The following is a 24,982-nucleotide window of genomic DNA, read 5'->3' as shown; positions in this document are numbered from 1 at the left end:
GTATTCAGTCATTTTCCAGGAGTGTGTGTGTTTCAGGAATTGAGTTTTAGACAGATGATTAACTGAAGCGTGGAGGTCATGTGATTACCGTCCAGAGGTCACGGGCCGGCGCGAGTAAAAATCTGCTGGCGTGTTTAAAATGGACTCAAACACACACACACACAGTGCGGTATAAAGATTTATTTCAGTATCACATGAGAAGGTGCAACAAGACGAGATAAAGTGCATTTTAGGACTTTCAAGTAAAAGTTTCTCCATCAGAACATCGTCTGGAAGATTTCCGGACGGGAAGACGCGTAAAACCAGCGAAAGGATCGTAACAGATTCCCATCATGCATCAGCAGCAGCAGCTTTATATATTTACACACACATCTGATCACGATCAGAGGAAAGCTCTGGGGAACGACTATAGTTTATACATGAAGGACTTGAGCTACATCCGCAGCGTGTCCGTCCGTCTGTCCCGGCGGGGCAGTCACAGTACAGCTCAAGAGTCAGTGCTTTACCCAAACATCACCCCACTGCAGTAAACCTCATTCCCTTTTAAACGCTGGACGAGTCCAACACTAAACATGTGCAACACTTAACACGTACAAACATGAACACACACGCACACACACACACACGCACACACACACACACACACACAAACACACAGGTTGAATCCCAGCTAACAAGGAACATTCTGACAAGGTTCCTCCAGTAACGCTAATAGAACGTTCATTCAAAATCTCGTTACGTTTAGGGAACATTCCATTTTGTTTACTGGAATGTTACTTTTGAATGTTCTCTGAATGTTGTTTAAATGTTGCCACTAGTTTTTAGAATGTTCAGAGAACATTCAAAATATCATTCATTTGAGTGAACGTTCCATTTTTGGTTACTATGTTACTTTTGAATGTTCTAAAAACCTGTGGCAACATTTAACCAACGTTCCATGAGCGATGGATCAACATTCCGAGATTTGTGTAGCCTGAGGGGAAACTGTCATCAGTTTTGTTAGCTGGGATATCACGAAAAACCATATTTTTTTACATTTCTTTCAACATGAATTCAAATGTCTGTGATTCCTTCACCAGGATGGAAATTCATTTTTAGACAATTTCATCTTCCCATCCCTCGAACCGCTCAAAGAAAGATCTATTTTTAAATGATAGAACTCAGATAAAACTATATGAATAATAACGTCTGGTGTTAGTGGACGGTACAGAAGCACGCGGGGACTGTAGACGAGTACAGAGAGAAACATCAGTCCGTCCTGAGCTCGGCTCCTTTGGTGGCTTGATTTCGTGGATGCGTCTGATCTCCACTGGACATTATGTGACCCGTCCTCGTGTGATCTCGTGAATGACCATTTAGGTGACATGACATGAGGTCACGACCTTTAGGGTCACGTGTTCCTTGAGGCCAAACACACCCACTTCCTCCTTTGGGAAGACTGCGATGAGCAAAGTACAAAACAAATGCAGGCAAGGCTATATATATATATATATATATATATATATATATATATATATATATATATATATATATATATATATATATATATATATATATATAATATAATTTTTTCAAATAAATATAATAAATCTAAATGAATATAATATAGTAATTGATATAAATACATTTATTCTTTATATACAAATATATTACTCATCTAAATTATTTATATAAGTAAATTATTCAAATATATACATGTATCTGTATAAATACATTTATGTAAATAAATATTTATATACATGTATTTATATAAATATGTCAAATAGTTTTATATTTTAATAAATTCATACATTTATATAATCATTAATTTATTATTTATATATGAATGTATTCTATTTATTTATCTATATTTTAATTATTTATTTATATACATTGAAAACAATTATAAACACAACACTTTCGTTTTTGCCCCCATTTTTCATGAGCTGAACTCTGACTTTTCCTCTTTCTCTCATATATTGTTCATAAATCTGTCTAAATGTGTGTTAGTGAGCACTTCTCTTTTGCCGAGATAATCATCCACCTCAGGTGTGACATATCAAGTTCCTGCTAAGATGACATGATTATTGCACAGGTGTGCCTTAGGCTGGACACAATATAAGGTCACTCTAAAATATCATGAAAAATGAGGCAAAAACGAAAGTGGTGTGTATATGGATACATTTATGCAGGGCTCGACGTTAACGCTTTTCTGGGACAAGTGGATTTTTTTGAAGGGACAAGTGAAAGACAATTTTACTTGCCTGACTAAACAAACTGATAAACGGCAATAACAAAAAAATAACTAATGAATCACCAAAACATAAAAATACTTCTACATTAATTTAGTGTAAGTGGCAATCGATGGTGGATAATATGATATATAATGAACGGACGGTAACAAGGTAGATTCGTTTGGCAACAGCCCAATTAGTGCTTCATTATTCTGATTGAATTTATTGATCACATTTAAGAATTTAAAATGAAAACTGAAGCCTAAATTTAAAAATATACATATTTTACATTTCATTATAAAAAATATCATAAATATATAGATTTAAAAATGTCAAAGCTGACTGAACACTGATGCTTCAGAATAAATTATATTTGCAAATATCAAATAAATTGATTTATATATATTTCTTCCGTTCAAGCACGTGAAAAGCCTTAATGTCGAGCTGATTAATATATTTGTACATAAATGTACTTGAATTATGGAAGTATACTACATTTAAGTAAATAATTAACTTATATAAATATTAATTCACATATAAATAATAAATGTATTTATCTTTTTTTTATATAAATGTGATTTAAAGAAATATAAATGTATTTACTTGTGGGAATGTCATATCTCGGACTCGCTCTTGTAAGTGGTGGGGTCGAGTGGGATGGCAGTCTGCAGAATGTCAAACTCAATCTGATTGTCCATGTCTAACACACAGAGTACGTTGCTGCCGGAGGTCATCGTGGCCGAGTCCTGGAACATTTTCTGGAAGTCTGTGGGAACGCCGGCCAGATCCTCGCCCTCCCGCTCCTCCTCGTCCTCTCCGCAGCACAGCGCCACCTCGTTCTCGTAGCAGAAGGCGCTTGGCGAGTGCGGTGGGATGAGCGTTTGGGCCCCGCGGTGGCACCGGCTCTCCGGCGTCTCGGAGCGGGACGATCCGGACGAACGCCGCCCACTCAGTTCTTTCAACTCCTTGGCGCTGCAGGCAGGGGTCGAGGGAACCTCGTAGGTTTTGTGGAAGTGAGCGTAATCAACCTTGTAGCGGTCGCGGTCCTCGAAGATGACGGGCTCGAAGCGATGCCCCCAAAGGATCTCGCGGGAAAGGTAGGAGCTTCGCGTCTGCGTGGTCATGGCCGTCGCCTCCACCATTCCCTCAAGGATCACCACGATCTCGAAGTCGTCGGACTCGAGCTCTGCTCGGCTCATGGTCCAAAGCGGCGAGTCCTCGTCGATCTCGTGCACGATGACCAAAGGCGACACTAAGAAGAGGCGGTCGGTGCCTTCATCATAGCCCACGTTTAGGTCCATCTGTTCCAGCGGGATAAACTCGCCTTCAGCCGTCACGTAGGGTCGGATGAGCTGTGCCCGGACGTGAGCCTCGACGATATGGCTCCGCCGAAGGTTCCCGACTCGCCACATCAAGCACAGCTTCCCGTCACGCAACGCAATCACTGCGTTCTGGGAAAAAAGCAAGGTTTGGTTCCTCTTCTTGGGACGCGCCATTTTGGCCATGATGGTGCCAATCATGAAGGCGTCAATGATGCATCCGAGAATCGATTGCACCACCACAGTCATGATCGCCACCGGACACTCTTCGGTCACGCAGCGCCAGCCATAGCCAATGGTGGTCTGGGTCTCGATGGAGAACAGGAAGGCCCCGACAAAACCCTCAACATGCAGCAAACACGGTTTCCACGGCTTCCCGCCACCGCGGTCCTTATCGAAGTCCCCGTGAGCCAGAGAAACGCTGTAGAAGATCAGGCCAAAGATGAGCCAGGACACCAGGAAAGTGGAGCAGAAGATCATCAGCAGGTACCGCCAGCGGATGTCCACGCACGTTGTGAAGATGTCCGCCAGGTAGCGCCACGGCTTGTCGTCCATGTTGGTGAAGACCACGTTGCACTGGCCGTTCTTCTTGACGAAGCGGCTGCGCAGCTGGCCTCGGCCGGAGGTGGAGATCCTGCCGTTGTAGCCGGTGGCCATCGCCGCCTCGCTCGGACCCTCCGCTCCCCCGGGGGAGTGCAGCCGCCCGGAGCCGTGGCCGTTGTGGAGGCCGAGGGTGGAGATCTTCAGTCCCTCCTCTTCAGGGGACACGATGCTGTACCTGAGAGAGAGGACAGAAGAGTTTGAGGTCAGAAAGTGGGTGCTGGGGGACTAAATCAAATCTATCGATCTCAATTGAGTTTAATAATGACACCGCTGTCTTCTGTGGGTCCTCTTATAGGCAGAATTTTGCAGTGATCACACTCATTGCACTGAAGTGAACCAACACTGAACTCAATTGAACTGAATATGGCACTATTGTCTTCTGTAGAAATGCTTTATAGCTGAAATTAAATTGAGTTTTGCAGCATTCACACTTATTGAACTGAAGTGAATGAACACTGAACTGAATTGAGCTGGTTTATGGCACTACTGTCTTCTGTAGATCTGCTTTATAGCCAGAATTGTATTCATAAATGATCAATTTTGCAGCATTCACACTCCTTGAACTGAACTGAATCAACAACACTGAATTTAGCTGAATTATGGCACCACTGTCTTCTGTAGTTCTGCTTTATAGCTGAAATTAAATTAGTAATTGGGTTTTGCAGCATTCACACTTACTGAACTGAATTGAATCAACACTGAGCTGAATTGAGCTGAATAATAGCATGGTCTACTGTAGTGCTTCTTATAGCCAAAATTGTATTCATAATTGATGCTTTTTCCAGCATTCACACTTATTGAACTGAATTGAATCAACACAAAACTGACACTGTCTCCTCTAGATCTGCTTTATAGTTAAAATAAAATTAGTTTTTCAGCATTCACACTTATTGAACTGAATTGAATCAACACTGAACTGAATTGAGATGAATAATGGCACTGTTGTCTTCTGTAGACCTGCTTTAGAGCTGAAATGAAATGATTAGTAATTCATGAGTTTTGCAGCATTCACACTTATTTAACTGCATCAAATTAACTTTAAAGCTCCATTGGAGGTTTCATAATTGGTGAATTCACAAACTGAACTGAAATTCACACACTTACTGGACTAAATTGAGTTGAGCAATATTGTCTTCTGTAGATCCACTTTATAGACCAATGAATTAGTGATTGATTAATTGTACAACATTGGTGCTTATTATTCTGAATTGAATCAACTTAGAAGCTCAATTTAATGTTTCATAATTGATCAATTTTGCAGCAGTTACGGAACTGAATTGAATCAACACTGAACTGAATTGAGCTATATAATGGCACTGTTGTCTTCTGTAGACCTGCTTTAGAGCTGAAATTGAATTAGTAACTGTTGAACTTTGCAAAGTTGAACTACATCAAATGAACATGTTTCATAATTGGTGAATTCACAACATTGACTCTGTTATTAAACTAAATCAACATTGAAATAAATTAAACTGAATAATGACACTATTGTCTTCAATATCAGCGGTAAAGCAGCTCTACATTAGTGTTTGTATAACAGATGAGCTTTGTAGCATTGACACTGCTGTTGAACTGAATTAACATCTCGGTTCACAATGTTGTAAGAACGTTTTGCTAGCGTTCCCATTAAGGTGAATTAAAAACGTCCAGTATTTTTATTTTATTTTTGTTTCTTGGTTATGTGAACATTCCATTTTTATCATCTTCAGACCTTCCTGGAATGTTACTTTAGAATGTTCTCTGAACGTTCTGAAACATATAAAAACATTTTAAAAACAGACGACCAAATAAAACACTTCAGAAATGCTAATGTTTTGAGACCTGTTAACGTTGAACAAATATTCTATTAACATTGCACTGTACAATTTATTCTCATGATTTATCACAGCATTTATTCTTTTGTCAAATCAACATTTCATTTATGTGGTTCAGACAACTTCATATTTTCTATTGATTAAACCAAGCTCTCTCATCACATTAACTCAAAGTTACAGTTTGTTCATAATATTGAGAGAACCTTTGCCACTACACTAGCCAAAGTTATGAATGTGTCCTCTGGGCTGGGATTGAACCGAATAACGACACTTTACACACATTTCTGCTTTACAGCTAAAACTGAACCTGATTCATAACTGTTGAAGTGTGTATGGTTGAGTGTTATGTTCCTGATTATTAGCGGGAGGCTGCTTTGAAACGACCTGTATTGTATAAATGTGATGGAGGACAGGTGAATAGCTGTAATCTGATTGGAGCGTTTGTTCTTTCAGTGACCGCTCTAAAGGACACACACACTCACTCCAGATAAACCATGAGTCACTAATGCGTCTCTTTCCAGAAACACATGGACGGGTCCTCCTGACAGGGGCGGACTGGGCCTAAACACTGGCCCTGGACTCTTTGGCCCAAAACACACACACACACACACATATATACACACACACACACACACACACGGGCGGACTGGGACTAAACACTGGCCCTGGACTCTCTGGCCCAAAACACACACACACAGGGGCGGACTGGGCCTAAACAGTGGCCCTGGACTCTCTGGCCCAAAACACACACACACACACACACACACACACACACACACACACACAGGGGCGGACTGGGCCTAAACACTGGCCCTGGACTCTCTGGCCCAAAACACACACACACACACACACACACACACACACACACACACACACACAGGGGCAGACTGGGCCTAAACAGTGGCCCTGGACTCTGGCACAAAGCGGCACAAAACACACACACACACACCTTGTTATAAACACACCAGCTCATTGTACACACAGCCATTTAAACACAACACAATAAATGCTGTTTATTTTTTATTGAAAAATCATTAACATTACTGAATGACTGCATACTTCTTTCAGTTATAATTTGTCTTTCCTGGTGCACGAGGGAAATGCCGCATTATTACATTTTTTGTCATCCAGTGAAGTTTAATATCTCTAAAGTTCAATACAATGTAACACAACGCTCTGGTCTAAAGGCTTGTATAATGGAGTGTTTTATGGTGCCTTTCTCATGGATATAATGTTTCCCATCAGGAGTTAGTTTTAGATTAGAGCTCCAATAGTGGAAGAGTGTAAATATGACATTAGTCCTGGAGTATTTTTGTGAACAATACCTCATATGAGAGTGATTTCTGCAGGATCATGTGGCACTGAAGACTGGAGTAATGATGATAAATTCAGCTTTGATCACAGGAATACATTACACTTCATGTTTTCACATAAAGAACAGTATTGATGTGTCTTAATATTTGTGTTTTTACTGTATTTTTAATTAAATAAATTCAGCCTTCTTTCAAAAACTGTCTTCATTATTTCAAACTGTTGATTGCCGGTGTGAATTAACTTGCATTTATAGCTTTTATTAGTAAGTTATATTTTAGTAGCCTATATAACACTTTACTACACGGGACATTTCTATATGACTTGAATATACTTGAAATGTGCCCGTTGTGTCATGTTTTAGTGTAGACTTATGTCTGAGAATGATATTTTGAGTTTTATGAACATTTTCCAATGACTGATATTGCAACCCATTCTCACAAAGCCTGGAAACAGATTTACAATCACACTTGTTTGCTGAGAACTGTTACGTTAAAGTTTCATTGTGTGACAAAGAACGTACATTTGAGAAGGTCAGCAGTAGTTTGCATCCCTAGAAATTAATGTACGCCGTTTAACACGTTTTAATTGTACAGTCTGGAAATATTGCTGTATTGACTCTTCATGTTCAGCTGTTTATCTGACCTCAGCTCGGTTTCTGTGGACCATAAATCCCGCCTCCTTCGATTTGATTGGATATCTCAAACATTTTGACATTGACGAGCGCTTTTACACCACTGAGTCTGATCAATCTGATCAAGTGGGCCGTGCATATTTACATATTAAAACTCCCGGAGGTCCAGATGGCCAGTCCGCCCCTGCCTCCTGGTGAACTTCCTGAACCTTTAACGTATAGGCCTAACATTGGGATCTCTCTCCCTCTCCCTCTCCCTCTCCCTCTCCTCTCTCTCTCTCTCTCTCTCTCTCTCTCTCTCTCTCTCTCTCTCTCTCTCTCTCTCTCTCTCTCTCTCTCGCTCTCTCTCTCTCTCAGGTGTGTGTTACCGGCTCCTCATCTGGGATTATGAGGAAAGGCCAGTCATTTAGCCATATCAGGATTGCGGTCAGTAAAGGTTTAGGGATTATAACCTGAGCCATAGCTCTCTCTCTCTCACACACAAACACAAACACACACACATGCTAATAAACAAATAAACAAACAGCCTGACAGTGTTACTGGATCTCATCATCTGCTGATGTTTGGTGGAGCATGAGCATCAGTAAAAGCTTTGAATTCAACAGCATTCAATCTTCTTGTCTGATTTTGTTGAAGTTCTTAGAGGCGATTATGGAGATCTCTTTTTATCTAAATGTGTTTAGGAAGAAAATGTTAAATAAAAACCAGCAAACAAAGCCCTCAGTAAAACCTTCATAATATAGATTGGAATGGAGCATATATGAGCTACTAATGTGGAGATTTTGGATGTTTTCTTTCCACTAGTCTTAAAGAAGACGTGCTATAGTAGCAAAGACGGCACAAAATCTCAACGGTCTGAGTTGGTCTGGTTGTTGATGAGCATTAAACACAGCTTTACCCAGAAAGCTCAAAGACTCCCAAACCTGCTGAGAAAAGGAGCCACAACATTGGAGAGTTCAGCTTTTAACCCTTTTGTTCTAAAGGTATATTTTACCCCAAAATGATAACTCTGGCATCATTTATTGCCTCTCATATTGTTTCAAACCTGTATGATGTTGATGTTGGACAATAAATAACACGACTGTCATTGAATGAACAAAAAGACAATTTCTCAGAATACCTTCTTCAGTGTCTGACATCAGAAGGACAGACAGTCACACAGGTTTGGAAAGACATGAGGGGTAATTAACACAGACACATTTATAATGAACGTGGGCATATGAACTTCCTGTATTTTATATGTATAATAAGCAGAATAATTGCAACATAAAGGGAAAATTTGTAATTTTTACCAATCGGAGCACATGGTCTGAAGCGCAGGTGCTCTCGGGCCATGTCCAGATCTACATTTGCTAGTTTACTGATGGCAAAAAACGGCCTCAATGCCCGGCTCATGGTCCATAAGGGACGTCCCACGGCTCTTAATGTGTCATGGGTGTGTTTTTGGGCATAACGTGGAATAAACCAGAGGTCTTCCCTGCTCCTGGGGACCCATGCTGTGTTCCACTCCACTTTTAGACACACACTTGTGAACTTCCCTAAGCACTTCCCCTTGGGGGAATCCCCATCGCCATTTTGAAGTGCGTTCCACTTTGGGAAGTGGACAGGGAAGTTTATATGGACCGACCATATAAACCGAGGGAGTCTACTTCATAAGTACACTTCAGGCAGCTTCATATACCACAATGCAACACCATTGTGACATCACCACGTTCAATTTACCCCACCACAAACAACTCTATTTTAATTATTTAAAAAAAAACACATTTTAAACAAACCAAACACCCCTATATACATATAGAATGATGCATTATACGATTTCATAAAGGAAAAATATAAATAATAAATAGTTACATTTACGCATTTGGCAGACGCTTTTATCCAAAGCGACTTACATTGCATTTAAGGTACTTTTTTTTTGTCAATTCTTGCTTTCCCTGGGAATCGAACCCATGACCTTGGCATTGCTAGAGCCACGCTCTACTGTTTGAGCTACAGGAAATACACTCCATAATAAATCAACTCCAGAGTCGATTTAAAGTGATCAAGGGCTTAGGGCGTTCCGGTTCAGTCCATTCGAAGGTTTGGCCAGTAGTGGGCAGTCATGCAAAGCAAGCAATGACGCACATCCAAGTGAACGAGACGGAAGGAAGTTAGCGAGTGAAGGACATAATAAAAACCAACTGGAACACAACACCACTGTCCTGCAGAGTTTAGCTCCAACCCTACTCAAAGACAGGTGAAGTTAATCAAGTCTCATCTCCCTTTCCCTTTAAAAGCCATTTGCGCTCGCACCATGAGCTGATTCGCTATTTACATGTGAGTGGAAGACAACACTTCTCCAGAGAGGAATCCTTTTATTTTTTATATTTAAAAATGTATAGCCACTTTTCCACCGTCAGGCCGAATGGTTCTTCTGAACGGTAAGAAACTGTTCCAGCTGTGTTTCCACTTGAGCCTGGCATGATTACAAACCGTTCTTGGCCCGGATGTCTAACCGTCTGCTGGTCAAATTCGTGAATGATGTCGCCATTCAGGATTGGTCCGTTGCCTGGCTACCAGTTTCTCTTTAATTGTTTTCCACACATTTGATTCCCCAAAATATAGTCCCAAATCAATATCTGCCTAGGAAATTGCCTTGTCTTAATCTGCATCCCTATTTTTACTCGTTGTGAATACGCAGGCCACAAGAAGTAATTAGGTGGGTGGTTTTTTTTTGCATCACTTTTACTCGGGACATGCTAGCTATTATGCTAAGCTAAGCTAGCGGCGACCCTGCCAAACTAAAACAACTAAGTTTTGTCAACTAAGACAAAAATGCATTTGCCCACATATCTAAATGTAGGAAAGACATTGAATAAGCCCTATTTCTAAAAACGGTGGAGTGTTCCTCCACCTATTTGCCCCTTTTTACAAGATGTGATATAAGTCTCAGGTGTCCCCAGAGTGTGCCTGTGAAGTTTCAGGTCAAAATTCATAACAGATAATTTAATATATGTTCTGTGTGTGGCTTCTTTAATGCAAATGAGCTGTTCTGTGTGTGGCTTCTTTAATGCAAATGAGCTGCTGTTCCACACCCGAGAGGGTGGAGCCTAAACAAGAGGGCGGAGCCTACACATCTCAACTCATGAACACAGGAATGAAAAGTGAAACATGATATCTTTGCTTGTTTTAATGATCAAACAGCAGAAGATAAACAGACAGGCACTCGCTGCTCTTGACTGACTGAACTTTAGGAGCTTTAATAAGAACACATTTCTTAGTTGAATGCTGTTGTTAATGCTCCTGCGAGGAGGTGAACATGGCGGACTGTGAACAGCTCAGCTACAGCTCTCTGAGGGGCGGAGCTATGCTAATACCGCCATCAACACGTGTGGGCGGAGCCTCTGAGTGTGACGTCACTGAATCTGCAAACAGCTTGTTCTGAGACACTGCTTATGATTTATAGGGATTAAAAAAGGAGTGGGTGGATTTTTACCATTATAGGGTGGCTGTGTACACACACTGCCAAAAAACAATGTTCAAACCCCTTATAAAAGTGAATTTTGCCTAATAGGTGCCCTTTAAATAACAAATACTGCGCTATTGACTTTAGAGCAGGTGTGTGTTGGTCAGTGGTCAGTGGTTTTCAGTTCCTCAGAATAGCAAAGCTCCAACAATGCTCCTGAACACACCTGTTTAGATCAGACGCCCATGGGGGAACAGATGAGCCAGTGTGTTTGAGATTTAAACTAGAGGAGCTGGACATGAACATGAGAAACACGTCAGGCTGAAACTAGCAGAACACACTTTGGTGTCAAGGGTGTGTGATAAGACCCTCGGTGTCAGAATGCCAATCTGTCGGTCAAGAGCGACGCAACACACAACCCACAGCAATGCATTACGGAGAGTCTGACGGCACATAAACAAGCTAACTTTGGAGTAATTCCTTACGCACATCAAATATGCTTAACACAGAAGCTTGAACGTGTGTGTGACGCACTAGAACACACACTTGAAGTGTCCATACCGCCACCTACTGCACAACGCTGACGTAACGTTAAAAAATCAGTTCAAAACTGCTTAGCCGGCCCAGTCTCTTTCCTTGAGGTCCTTCTACTGCTCACCATATGATGACCCATAAACACACACACTCATGTTCTGGTCGTACCTGTTGGCTCGGTTGCTTCCCATGCTGTATTTGATCTTCAGCTTGTTAGTGCTGCTGTCCTCAGTCACGCGACAGAACAACGTTTCTCCGTTTACTCGGAAAGATTCGGGATCGGCATCCTAACGGACACACACAGGCCTCGACGTGTCTCACACACTGCAGCCAAAGAGAAACACATGCGCTGTTAAACACCGATTTGAGAGGTTTGATCTGAAGTGGACAGAAACTATATTTGTGTTCTGGTTTGGATGCCGTGATCTGGGTCAAAGCAGTGGTTAAAATAGACCTGACGCGCGCACACACACTCTCTCTCTCACACACACACGCACACACACACACACACACGCACACACACACACACGCACACACACACACACACACGCACACACACACACACAGATGTAGGCTAACAACATCACTGATTTGCATGTTCTCTAAATGTTCAGCTTAATGTTTGGGGTTGAGATTTGGATGCTCTTACATTCAGAGAAAACATTTAAACCATTCCAACCTAATTTGAATTAAACACAATTTCATTTTGGAAATTTCTTTGACTTTTCAGATTAAAGTTCATCAACTAAATTGACCATTTACTCCAAAAAACATTTAAAATAAAACATTGCATGTCTGTGTATCTATCTATCTATCTATCTATCATATTCATATATATATATATATGCACACACACACCTAAAGGATTATTAGGAACACCTGTTCAATTTCTCATTAATGCAATTATCTAATCAACCAATCACATGGCAGTTGCTTCAATGCATTTAGGGGTGTGGTCCTGGTCAAGACAATCTCCTGAACTCCAAACTGAATGTCAGAATGGGAAAGAAAGGTGATTTAAGCTATTTTGAGCATGGCATGCCGACTGATTCAAGCTGATAGAAGAGCAACTTTGACTGAAATAACCACTCGTTACAACCGAGGTATGCAGCAAAGCATTTGTGAAGCCACAACACGCACAACCTTGAGGCGGATGGGCTACAACAGCAGAAGACCCCACCGGGTACCACTCATCTCCACTACAAATAGGAAAAAGAGGCTACAATTTGCACAAGCTCACCAAAATTGGACAGTTGAAGACTGGAAAAATGTTGCCTGGTCCGATGAGTCTCGATTTCTGTTGAGACATTCAGATGGTAGAGTCAGAATTTGGCGTAAACAGAATGAGAACATGGATCCATCATGCCTTGTTACCACTGTGCAGGCTGGTGGTGGTGGTGTAATGGTGTGGGGGATGTTTTCTTGGCACACTTTAGGCCCCTTAGTGCCAATTGGGCATCGTTTAAATGTCACGGCCTACCTGAGCATTGTTTCTGACCATGTCCATCCCTTTATGACCACCATGTCCCCATCCTCTGATGGCTACTTCCAGCAGGATAATGCACCATGTCACAAAGCTCGAATCATTTCAAATTGGTTTCTTGAACATGACAATGAGTTGACTGAACTAAAATGGCCGCCACAGTCACCAGATCTCGGCCCAATAGAGCATCTTTGGGATGTGGTGGAACGGGAGCTTTGTGCCCTGGATTTGCATCCCACAAATCTCCATCAACTGCAAGATGCTCTCCTATCAATATGGGCCAACATTTCTAAAGAATGCTTTCAGCACCTTGTTGAATCAATGCCACGTAGAATTAAGGCAGTTCTGAAGGCGAAAGGGGGTCAAACACAGTATTAGTATAGTGTTCCTAATAATCCTTTAGGTGTGTGTGTATGTGTATATATATGTAATTCCACTTGCTTTGATTTGACATTTAATGTACATTTGAATTGCATAAGATAAAGCCAATAAATATCTCCATCGGTTTGGATTAAGCAGTTTTAACTTTCAGTCTGCCATTTCATTTACTTCTGTTTGATTTGTTCATTGCAAACAACTGAAAGTCTGTAAATTATGCCAATAAACCTGATGTGCACCGGGGTTTGAATAATTTTAACCACTGTAAACTAATAAACTTAATGTAATGCATATTTGTCAGTCACACATAAATAAAACTAATCAGATTTATGTATTAGTCTATTTTAAATGCACAATAACCAGGTTTATACATTTTGATCTTATACATTTGAACAATTTGAGTTGAATAAATGTATGATTTATGCTGATTTTAACCAATTTGAATAATAGCAAAATGCTAAAATAGCTAATAAACTATACGCTAGAACTTACTCGTTTAACTTATGACCGTCAAGTGTCCATCACACAATGTCAATGCATTTGAATTAGACAGTTTTATCATAAACAAACTAATAAACTTCATACGCAAGTCTGAATGTATTCACATTAAAGGTCAAAGTATTAAAGATATTTGTTTTTATTGTATAAAACCTTTATTTTTTTACGTTCTGAAATATCATTATTTTTTAAATAAAGCCCATGTTTAATGTTCCTCTTATGTAAATCTGTGCATTGGCTGATGATTAACTTTAATCTGGTTGTGGAAGTAAAGAGTTTGGCTCGTGTGTGTGTGTGTGTGTGTGTGTGTGTGTTCAGTCATGTGGATCTCATCATTATCATACACTGTATTTCTCCGTCTCTCATCACTCAGATGATGTGTTTTTTCATTTAAACTGACAGGATGTATTAAACAGTCCCAGTTCTTCCTGTGGAGGATTGAGAGGCGCAGACGTCAACAGGACAGACGCATGTGACTCAATAACTGCTCTTTACAATGAAAACGGACCTAACCTTTGTTACACAACATAAACACACTTAATCCCTGCTCGTGTATGTGTGTGTGTGTGTGGAGAAGGTTTCTTTCTTGATTTCTAATCCAGTAAATGATGTCTGAATAATCTCCTCATCTCTCATTTTTAACAGTGATCCAGAGAAACGAGCCCTGAGGATCCTGCAGTGTAATCTGAGACTGTGTGTGTGTGTGTGTGTGTGTGTGTGTGTGTGTGACAGAAGGTGAGTTCAGACTCAGGCAGATTTGTTATTTTGTTATTCCTCTTGATGTGCATCACTAAAAAAAACTGTGAAGTGTCAATATTTTTTAATTTCCATTCATTATTTTTGATTTGTTGTTTTTAGTTTTTTTCACTGCAGCCATATCTTTACAATATGAGGACATTCACTGAACGCTGTATAAATATTGTTTTTGTTCTTACATTATTAAAGAACAGAACAAACGCTCTTAATGGGAGAACATTTGTTCACAACATTGAGAGAACCTTTCCACAACGTTAGCCAAAGTTCACTGTTAGCTGGATCTCGCTTTAAAAGTGAAATTAAGTGGTAAGCAGAGTAGTTATGATTTTTATCCATGCATCTCTACACTGAATCAGTGTGGGACTGAACCCTGACCTCGCTGACATTAGTGCCATGATCTGCGTGAGCTTCATCACATGAGGTCCTAATGAGAAACTTCATCATCCACACTGCCGCCATAGATTCAGCCTTTCTGTCTGATATCAGACGGTTGAGTGTGATTTTGCTGTTCAGACCCGTTGTGTGGCCATTACACAAACAGGGAACCTTCCCAGAACTTCAGCTAATGTTCAAAGCTCTAAACGAGCGTTATTCCTAAAACAACATTTGCTTAAAGTGATCTCCTCTTTTAATAATGTTCTCAAAACGCTAACACAAAAACATTAGTGCATTGTTCATTAAATGTTTTTTCTTGAAAAACATTTTTGAAATGTTTCAGAACGTTCAGAGAACATTCTAAACTGACATTCCAATATGTTTGAAGATGATGAAATGGAATGTTCCCTTAACATGAACAAGAAAACATTTTAAAACTGGATGTTTTGAACATTCGGAGAACTTTCAGAAATAACATTTTGGTAACTTGATGGACATGTTAGCAAAACGTGTTATCCCACTCTTAATATACTGGGTTAAAAATAACCAAAGTTGGGTTTAATGGACAACCCCAGCAATTGGGTTGTTTTAACCCAGTGGTTGGGTTAAATGTTTGCTTAACCTAATTTCTGAGTTTGTCCATTTTAAACCCAACTTAAACCCAGCACTTTAAGAGTGAGATAACAGGAGTTGCAATGTCGTGTGTTTGGAGAGTTAATAGACTTTTTGACGATATGAACCATAGTTTGTCCTCACATTTACAGGAAAGTTCTGCTGTGGTCCTTATATCACCATATACCACAGTATTTGCATGGCTCTATATGTAAATATCCTGGTGTTTGGCAGTGTCCAAACTATAACTAAAACCACAGCAGATTTCTGTCTGAGTGGAAACATCAGTGCATTAAGTGCATTAAGCTCTCATCGATCAGGGGAATCAAATGCAGTCACTCGGCACATTTGGCGCTTTCCACTGGAAACCAACCGTCAAATGAGCGATGGAACTCCAGTTTCGCGCGCTTGAAGTTCAAACGGATTTAAACACAGTCTGTGAAACTCGTTGGGAAACTTTGAAATTACTCCGAAACGCACCGCGGCTGGGTTTCATAGTGCAGCAGATGTTCGTCTCAAATCTGCGGGATTGAGACTGTGACATTAAAATATGACGCGCAGGTGAATTTAGCGCGCGCGCGGTAAATCCGGTAAAGCCCCAGATGCGGCGCGCGATCAGCGCGTGATCTCAAACAGAGAGTTTAATCTCTTTTCATTACAACATCAAGTTTCTTTTCTCTGTTTACAGCCGCGTTCATCCTCCCCTCATCTGCCCATCAGCCATCGGTTTATCTGTAGCCCACGTCAGCCCTTTAAATGGCCGTTTAGTTTTCAACTCAAAGTTACTGAATGAAGGCTCCTAAATCAAACAGGCTGCTTTATAACACTCATTTATACCGTTTTTTTTAAATAAAGCAATTACATACACATTTTGTCATAAGTAGGCTACTGTCAAAAAAAATATGCAAAAAATATATTTTACACAATATGCAGGTTTATGTTGCTATGTTTATCCCAAAGCCAGTAAATAATTTCAAATAGGCTGTTATCATTCATTTATACTTTTTTTTCTTTTTTTTAAATAAAACAAACGCATATACATAAATATACTGTCAAAAATATATGTTAGACAACATGCGGGGGACATCTTTATTCCAAAGCCGATAAATAAATTCACATGGATATCATAAAATGGAGAAAGGAAAAAAAAAACTCTCATCACTAATGAAGTGCTGATCAGACTTCCTCCACACAAGAAGAGATGAAGAATTACTCACCTTATTAAAAGCAAATATCTAATTTATAATGGTATTCTCTTAACCCTTCTTCAGCTCGCGGTCCCTTCGCGTTTTGGCGGTAATTAAGCGCGCGCTCTCTTCTGTTTTTTGTTGTTGTTTTTTTATTCTCTGAGGGCACCCATCTTTAAACCGATGCTGCCGGTCCCGCGTTTCTGTAATTCATGTTTTCTTGTAGTTTTCGCAGGTTAATCCCTCCGGTCTCTCTTCTTTGACTTCACTCACGCGGTAATCTCCGAGCGCGCGCGCGCTCTCCTCCTCATCCTCGCGGTCTCGCGCTCATGTGGGTGACCGACCGGCGGATAACGGGGGAGGAGGAGGAGGAGGAGGAGAAGAAGAAAGATGCGAGCCTGTCACTGCGATTATGTTCACTTCAGATTGATGTCAAGTGAAATTCAGTCCAAATTAGTCCAGACGTGATGGATGAGGCGATGAAAGACCGCCGATTGACTTCTTCGGCTTCTGTCTGTAGGATAAATACACTCTTCTCTTCTTTTTTTTCATATTCATTTTCTTCAGCTTCACAGATTTTATTCCCAGAGCGAGCGTTTCTCGCTTTCCTCTCTTGTCAAAGTGTTTTAGCATCCAAACCCAAATGTCCTCTCACATTCAGGCGCAGAAACACCAAAACTGGTTCTTTCATAATCTAGGCGATACACACTTTAAAAAAATAAGGGAGTTTTCACTTTGATACCACTTTTAACAATAACGTGTCTATTTATGCTGTGTCCTTAACATCACTGACATCCCTCCATTCCACAAAGATATCTTTAGATTATGCAAACGGTCAAAAAATTATACTATTTTTGCTTCCCCAAAGGACCTTCCAAGATCAGCTCTTAAAATGGAAGTGTGAGGAATATATGAATATTCTAAAGAACCTTTTGGGATTCCATGGTTTACCAAAGGTTCTAAATGGAACCGGTGAGAAGAGTGCAGGACCTGGAGAAAGTGCATCTGATGAAAACTAAACGCACACAAACACAGAAATGAACCGGTTGGCCAAAGCGTGCAGCCGCCCGGATCTCTGTTTGTTCCTGACTTCTGATCTGTATTTCTGGCCTGATTATTTGGTTTCACAGATTCTAGAGCAGTGACTATGCATGGTTTCTATGGAGATGCGCAGTTGTTGTGTGAGCTCTTATTTTCGGCGGTGAAGGCCTGAATGAGGAGGTGGGCAAATCTGAGCATATGACAGCCGTGGAGTGACAGTAGGAGTGTGTGTGGGAGAAAACACTGAGAGCCGAGCTGAGGCGAGAGGATCCTGTAGGACATCATGAGGAATGAGGCCGTATTTAACTAGAAGACGAACAAAAATGTGCTCTTGTTGTATCAGTGCACACTCAAAGCATATATATATATATATATATTATATTAGTATCCCTTCAGACCCATTTGAGGAAATCTGGCATATAACATGACACAGACAAACTTCTTTTTTCCACTATTTTCTGTAATTTAGTGGAAGCAGCCCAAAATGTCTGCAGGGTCCTAGAGCACACAGGGCCTGAGTTACACACTTTCAAAAATGAATTTATGGGGGAAAAAATCAAAAAGCGTCTACTTTTTTGGGGGGCTATTACAGCTTAGAGATGGCCTATATATTATTTGTGAAAATGGTCAAAAACCTTGTTGGCAACTTAAAAAAAAAACTGACAGGGAAAAAGTTAATAAGGAGCAAATAATAATAAATGTTTAATTTACAGAGAAGAGTACCATTTTTTTTTTTTACATTTTCTTACTGTATTCAATATCTGTATTAAACTTCTGGGTGCGTGTTTCAGATGTGTGCAGTGCACAGTAACGACGAGTAACGAAATTGGCTCCTTTTCGTGTCGTCTTGTGCTTAAAGGGATAGTTCACCCAAAAAGGAAAATTGTCATCATTTACTCTTCTGCTGAACACAAAGGAAGATATTTGGAAGGATGTTTGTATAGAAGCAGATCTTGAGCCCCATTGACTACCGTAGTATTGTTTTCCCTACTATGGCAGTCAATGGGGCTCAAAATCTGCTTAAACAAACATTCTTCCAAATATCTTCCTTTGTGTTCAGCAGAAGAAAGAAATTCATGCAGGTTTGGAACAACTTGAGGGCGAGTAAAGGATGACAGAATTTTCCTTTTTGGGTGAACAAACCCTTTAAATATATTTCAATTGTCAAGGCAGAAACTTTCCAGACGATGCAGAACTGGCCCGTCAACTGTCTGCCGTTCACATTTGTTCACGTTCTGCGTTGTTAGAATGATTAAAGTGTTACAGGCCGACTGCCGAGTGTTAATTTTAGGCCCTGTGCTAATGTACAGCGCTCCTAAAGGGACGTGAAGGGAAATATATATTTGTCAAGGCTTTGGCGTTGTTTCGCAAATGTTTTGAGTTTCCCTGAGAAACTTTGCATTCACTTGCAAAAATCTAAAAAAAAAAGGAACTGCAAGCAAACACATTGATTTCTTCTTCTTATTCCATACCATCTCATATTTGTCCCTTTAGGGCTCCTATGTGTTGGCAGATTAATTTACCAATTAGTCACCAAATGGGCAAAACGTTGGTGTGTTAATGCTTCATACACACTGGGAATATTACGAGGAGTTAAAATAATCTGCCGTTGAACACGTCTGTTATCATTCCTATGGTTTGATTGGATAACATCTGTGTGGGGTAAATTGAGCCAGCATTTTACAGTAAATTACCCCACCATAAGGCACTATAGTTTAATATACATTGGTATATTTCAATCTTATATTTTGCAACTGATTTAGTTTATTGTTTATTTTTTATTATTATTTTATTTACCGAACATGTTCGACGTTGCAGAAAAACCACCATGCCAAGAACCTTTGATTAAAATGTTTATTCGTTTTAGTGATATTTATTCAGTCTAATGTAACTGTACTCATCAAACTCAGTTTGGTCTGTTTTTGAGGAGGGTCTTTTGGTGTTCAGCATATTGTTTCAGAATGCAAACAATTAAAGATCGGCTACTGCATTTTAACTTCATTTGGCTGGTTTTATGTTAAGTTAACTTTAAGAGAATACACAATATATAACAGATATATAACATCCTACCTCTGAGAGAGAGAGACAGACACTCAGACAGACAGACAGGTGATCCTCTCTGACTCAAACAGGACATGACCCAAAACCTCAGTACCACACACAAACACACACACACACACACACACACACACACACGCACAGGGTCGATGGCGGTAGCATGAGGTCAGAGGGTGAAGGACACAGAAGTCAGGATGAACTGAAATGCCCTTTTATTCTCAGGAGAGAAGTGAAAATGAAGCGGAAGACCCGACACTTGTTCCATAATTTATAAATTTTTACATCTGTCAATCATCCCAGCGCACAAAAATATGTCCTATGTTCTGAAAGTTCCCATTAAGTTATTTCTAAATATTATATTCATAAGCGATACGCGTTTTCTTGCTTATTGCAAATGTTAGGGAAAACTTTAGGGGAATGTTCCATTTTAGAATGTTTTTGTGCAAACGTTCTGAGAACATTCCAGAGAACTTTGAACAAACGTTCTGTTAACGTTAGAAGAACATTAGCCAAAGTTCTCAAAGAACGTTCTGTTAACGTTAGAAGAACATTAGCCAAAGTTCTCAAAGAACGTTCCATTCGTCTGAATGAGAAGATAACGTCTGCTCCTCAAACTTCTTCAGTTATTACTGAGAGAGAGTGAGACAGTGACAGCACAACAGAACAGAGTGATTGTTCGAGGTGTGTGTGTGTGTGTGTGTGTGTGTGTGTATTAATAGCCTGTAATCGCCTCTGGGCGTCCTAATAAATTCCCACGACCTCTGATCGACACACCATTGTCTCTCTCGGTTCTCCAGGTTTCCCTTTCCATCTTGAACACGAACACACCGCTGCCCTTCTCTCTCTCTCTCTCTCCCTCCGGTGTTGTCTTTCTCTCTCTCTCTGTTTCTCTCTCCGTTGTCGTTCTCCCCTTCCTGCCGGTGAAGTAGCGTGTCCTGTGTTGTGGCGGCGTTCACCCAGTCGTGTGGAAACTGGCTCGTTTTCTGCCGTTTTGCACACCACTGCCGTGTCCCGCGGTTATGTAAGACCGAACCTTTGCTAACTTCCTAATTTGATCCCGAATGGTTGACTGCTCCACTTTCTGTCACACTGAGTTTACACGCGACACTCGTCCCGTTAGCAGACTCACACACTGAACGCGAACCGCTCTTCCAGACATCAGGAGAACACACACGAGGGTCAGTGTGTGCTAAATGTCAAATAATGCCCTGCTCATCCACATGCGTCTCAAACAGGGAACGTGCTCAGAACTTCGGCTAACGTTCTGTCGGTGTTCTCTCAGAGTGATGGACAATAGAACGAAGTGTTCTCTTTAGAATGTTCTAAGCTCAGAACGCTATTTATAGCCTAGGCTACATCAGGTTCAGTGTAAAAAACATTTGAGCAATATGAACTTGGATGTTTAAGTCATTTCAACTTAAATTACATTAAACTGACTTAAACAAATGAGTTGAATAGGGGAGAGTGGGGTAAGATGAGCCAGTGGGTAAGTTGACCCACCCCCTTTATCTTGGCAACCTACACTTTTACTGCCATGTGACCATATATTTTTGGAACCACCATATTGGTGATTTAGTAATGTATAAAACCATGCAAATCATTTAGCTGAATATTAGCCTGAATTGGTAAGCTAGCTAGTTTTGTCCAAAATGGCAGCTATGGGTCAAAGTGAGCCAAATGCTGTGGGGTAAAGTGAGCCAGATGCTGTGGGGTAAAGTGAGCCAGATGCTGTGGGGTAAAGTGAGCCAGATGCTGTGGGGTAAAGTGAGCCAAATGCTGTGGGGTAAAGTGAGCCAAATGCTGTGGGGTAAAGTGAGCCAAATGCTGTGGGGTAAAGTGAGCCAAATGCTGTGGGGTAAAGTGAGCCAGATGCTGTGGGGTAAAGTGAGCCAAATGCTGTGGGGTAAAGTGAGCCAGATGCTGTGGGGTAAAGTGAGCCAGATGCTGTGGGGTAAAGTGAGCCAGATGCTGTGGGGTAAAGTGAGCCAGATGCTGTGGGGTAAGTTGAGCCAAATGCTGTGGGGTAAAGTGAGCCAGATGCTGTGGGGTAAAGTGAGCCAGATGCTGTGGGGTAAAGTGAGCCAGATGCTGTGGGGTAAAGTGAGCCAGATGCTGTGGGGTAAAGTGAGCCAGATGCTGTGGGGTAAAGTGAGCCAAATGCTGTGGGGTAAAGTGAGCCAGATGCTGTGGGGTAAAGTGAGCCAGATGCTGTGGGGTAAAGTGAGCCAGAGCCAGATGCTGTGGGGTAAAGTGAGCCAGATGCTGTGGGGTAAAGTGAGCCAAATGCTGTGGGGTAAAGTGAGCCAAATGTTGTGGGGTAAAGTGAGCCAAATGTTGTGGGGTAAAGTGAGCCAAATGCTGTGGGGTAAAGTGAGCCAGATGCTGTGGGGTAAAGTGAGCCAAATGCTGTGGGGTAAAGTGAGCCAGATGCTGTGGGGTAAAGTGAGCCAGATGCTGTGGGGTAAGTTGAGCCAAATGCTGTGGGGTAAAGTGAGCAAAATGCTGTGGGGTAAAGTGAGCCAGATGCTGTGGGGTAAAGTGAGCCAGATGCTATGGGGTAAAGTGAGCCAGATGCTGTGGGGTAAAGTGAGCCAGATGCTGTGGGGTAAAGTGAGCCAGATGCTGTGGGGTAAGTTGAGCCAGATGCTGTGGGGTAAAGTGAGCCAGATGCTGTGGGGTAAAGTGAGCCAGATGCTGTGGGGTAAAGTGAGCCAGATGCTGTGGGGTAAAGTGAGCCAGATGCTGTGGGGTAAAGTGAGCCAGATGCTGTGGGGTAAAGTGAGCCAGATGCTGTGGGGTAAAGTGAGCCAGATGCTGTGGGGTAAAGTGAGCCAGATGCTGTGGGGTAAAGTGAGCCAAATGTTGTGGGGAAAAGTGAGCCAGATGCTGTGGGGTAAAGTGAGCCAGATGCTGTGGGGTAAAGTGAGCCAGATGCTGTGGGGTAAAGTGAGCCAAATGCTGTGGGGTAAAGTGAGCCAAATGCTGTGGGGTAAAGTGAGCCAGATGCTGTGGGGTAAAGTGAGTCAGATGCTGTGGGGTAAAGGGAGCCAAATGTTGTGGGGTAAAGGGAGCCAGATGCTTTGGGGTAAAGTGAGCCAGATGCTGTGGGGTAAAGTGAGCCAAATGTTGTGGGGTAAAGTGAGCCAGATGCTGTGGGGTCAAAGTGAGCCAGATGCTGTGGGGTAAAGTGAGCCAGGTGCTGTGGGGTAAAGTGAGCCAGGTGCTGTGGGGTCAAGTGAGCCAAATGCTGTGGGGTAAAGTGAGCCAGATGCTGTGGGGTCAAAGTGAGCCAAATGCTGTGGGGTAAAGTGAGCCAGATGCTGTGGGGTAAAGTGAGCCAAATGCTGTGGGGTAAAGTGAGCCAGATGCTGTGGGTAAAGTGAGCCAGATGTTGTGGGGTAAAGTGAGCCAGATGCTGTGGGGTAAAGTGAGCCAGATGCTGTGGGGTAAAGTGAGCCAAATGTTGTGGGGTAAAATGATCCAAATGTTGTGGGGTAAAGTGAGCCAAATGCTGTGGGGTAAAGTGAGCCAGATGCTGTGGGGTAAAGTGAGCCAAATGTTGTGGGGTAAAGTGAGCCAGATGCTGTGGGGTAAAGTGAGCCAAATGTTGTGGGGTAAAGTGAGCCAGATGCTGTTGGGTAAAGTGAGCCAGATGCTGTGGGGTAAAGTGAGCCAGATGCTGTGGGGTAAAGTGAGCCAAATGTTGTGGGGTAAAGTGATCCAAATGTTGTGGGGTAAAGTGAGCCAAATGTTGTGGGGTAAAGTGAGCCAGATGCTGTGGGGTAAAGTGAGCCAAATGTTGTGGGGTAAAGTGAGCCAGATGCTCTGGGGTAAAGTGAGCCAGATGCTGTGGGGTAAAGTGAGCCAGATGCTGTGGGGTAAAGTGAGCCAGATGCTGTGGGGTAAAGTGAGCCAGATGCTGTGGGGTAATGTGAGCCAGATGCTGTGGGGTAAAGTGAGCCAGATGCTGTGGGGTAAAGTGAGCCAGATGCTGTGGGGTAAAGTGAGCCAGATGCTGTGGGGTAAAGTGAGCCAGATGCTGTGGTAAAGTGAGCCAGATGCTGTGGGGTAAAGTGAGCCAGATGCTGTGGGGTAAAGTGAGCCAGATGTTGTGGGGTAAAGTGAGCCAGATGCTGTGGGGTAAAGTGAGCCAGATGCTGTGGGGTAAAGTGAGCCAAATGCTGTGGGGTAAAGTGAGCCAGATGCTGTGGGGTAAAGTGAGCCAGATGCTGTGGGGTAAAGTGAGCCAGATGCTGTGGGGTAAAGTGAGCCAGATGTTGTGGGGTAAAGTGAGCCAGATGCTGTGGGGTAAAGTGAGCCAGATGCTGTGGTAAAGTGAGCCAGATGCTGTGGGGTAAAGTGAGCCAGATGCTGTGGGGTAAAGTGAGCCAGATGTTGTGGGGTAAAGTGAGCCAGATGCTGTGGGGTAAAGTGAGCCAGATGCTGTGGGGTAAAGTGAGCCAGATGCTGTGGGGTATATTGAAACATCATTTTACTGTAAATTACCCCACCATAAGGCACTATAGTTGAGTTAAAGTAAACATTTCAATGTTTTGCAACTGGTTTTATTTATCATTTAATATATACAGAACATGATTGAGAATTAAAATGTGTATTAGTTTCGGTGACAGCCTAATTCTGTTTAGTCTGTTTTGGGGACAGTTTGGTGTTCAGCATATTGTTTCAGAAATGCAAGCAATTAAAGTTTGGCTTTTGTA

The 24,982-nt window shown here is 41.6% G+C and overlaps 1 protein-coding gene and 1 long non-coding RNA gene across 9 annotated transcripts in view; one reads left to right on the top strand and one right to left on the bottom strand.

Moving 5' to 3' along the window:
* The window catches only part of LOC137090837 (uncharacterized), a 71,461-nt gene extending 56,503 nt beyond the window's left edge, over positions 1-14,958 (top strand). For 2 of the 6 annotated variants that reach the window (XR_010907987.1, XR_010907986.1), the window contains 4 exons: positions 8,252-8,320; positions 8,699-8,877; positions 14,638-14,787; positions 14,881-14,958. This is a non-coding gene — a long non-coding RNA (uncharacterized lncRNA). Of the gene's footprint in view, positions 1-2,924; positions 3,057-6,470; positions 6,560-8,251; positions 8,321-8,698; positions 8,878-14,637; positions 14,788-14,880 lie in introns of those variants that run through there. The other 4 variants (XR_010907988.1, XR_010907989.1, XR_010907990.1 and 1 more) reach the window with 4 other exon arrangements.
* Positions 652-18,517, bottom strand: kcnj4 (potassium inwardly rectifying channel subfamily J member 4). 3 transcript variants are annotated; one of them, XM_067454680.1, is made up of 4 exons: positions 17,196-18,517; positions 12,045-12,200; positions 2,817-4,310; positions 652-1,438 (listed from the first exon to the last, which is right to left on the bottom strand). In XM_067454680.1, exons 2-3 carry the CDS (start codon positions 12,065-12,067, stop codon positions 2,828-2,830), a joined length of 1,506 nt encoding a protein of 501 aa, XP_067310781.1. In that variant the 5' UTR covers positions 12,068-12,200; positions 17,196-18,517; the 3' UTR covers positions 652-1,438; positions 2,817-2,827. The 3 variants fall into 3 exon arrangements, with proteins under 3 accessions (XP_067310781.1, XP_067310791.1, XP_067310788.1); XM_067454690.1 differs by lacking the exon at positions 12,045-12,200; XM_067454687.1 differs by lacking the exon at positions 17,196-18,517 and having other exon boundaries at positions 12,045-12,383.
* Positions 18,518-24,982: the final 6,465 nt, after the last annotated feature.

This window comes from Pseudorasbora parva, chromosome 2, assembly GCF_024679245.1.
Source record: "Pseudorasbora parva isolate DD20220531a chromosome 2, ASM2467924v1, whole genome shotgun sequence".
Taxonomy (NCBI): domain Eukaryota; kingdom Metazoa; phylum Chordata; class Actinopteri; order Cypriniformes; family Gobionidae; genus Pseudorasbora; species Pseudorasbora parva.
Note: the sequence above shows the minus strand (reverse complement) of the source record. Positions and strands in the feature narration are given on the sequence as shown.

Coding starts and splice junctions, on each gene's coding strand:
- kcnj4 (XM_067454680.1), bottom strand. CDS start 12,067: ATGGGAAGCAACCGAGCCAACAG. Junction 4,311..12,044: donor GGAAGCAACCGAGCCAACAG/GTACGACCAGAA, acceptor CCTCTCTCTCAG/GTACAGCATCGTGTCCCCTG.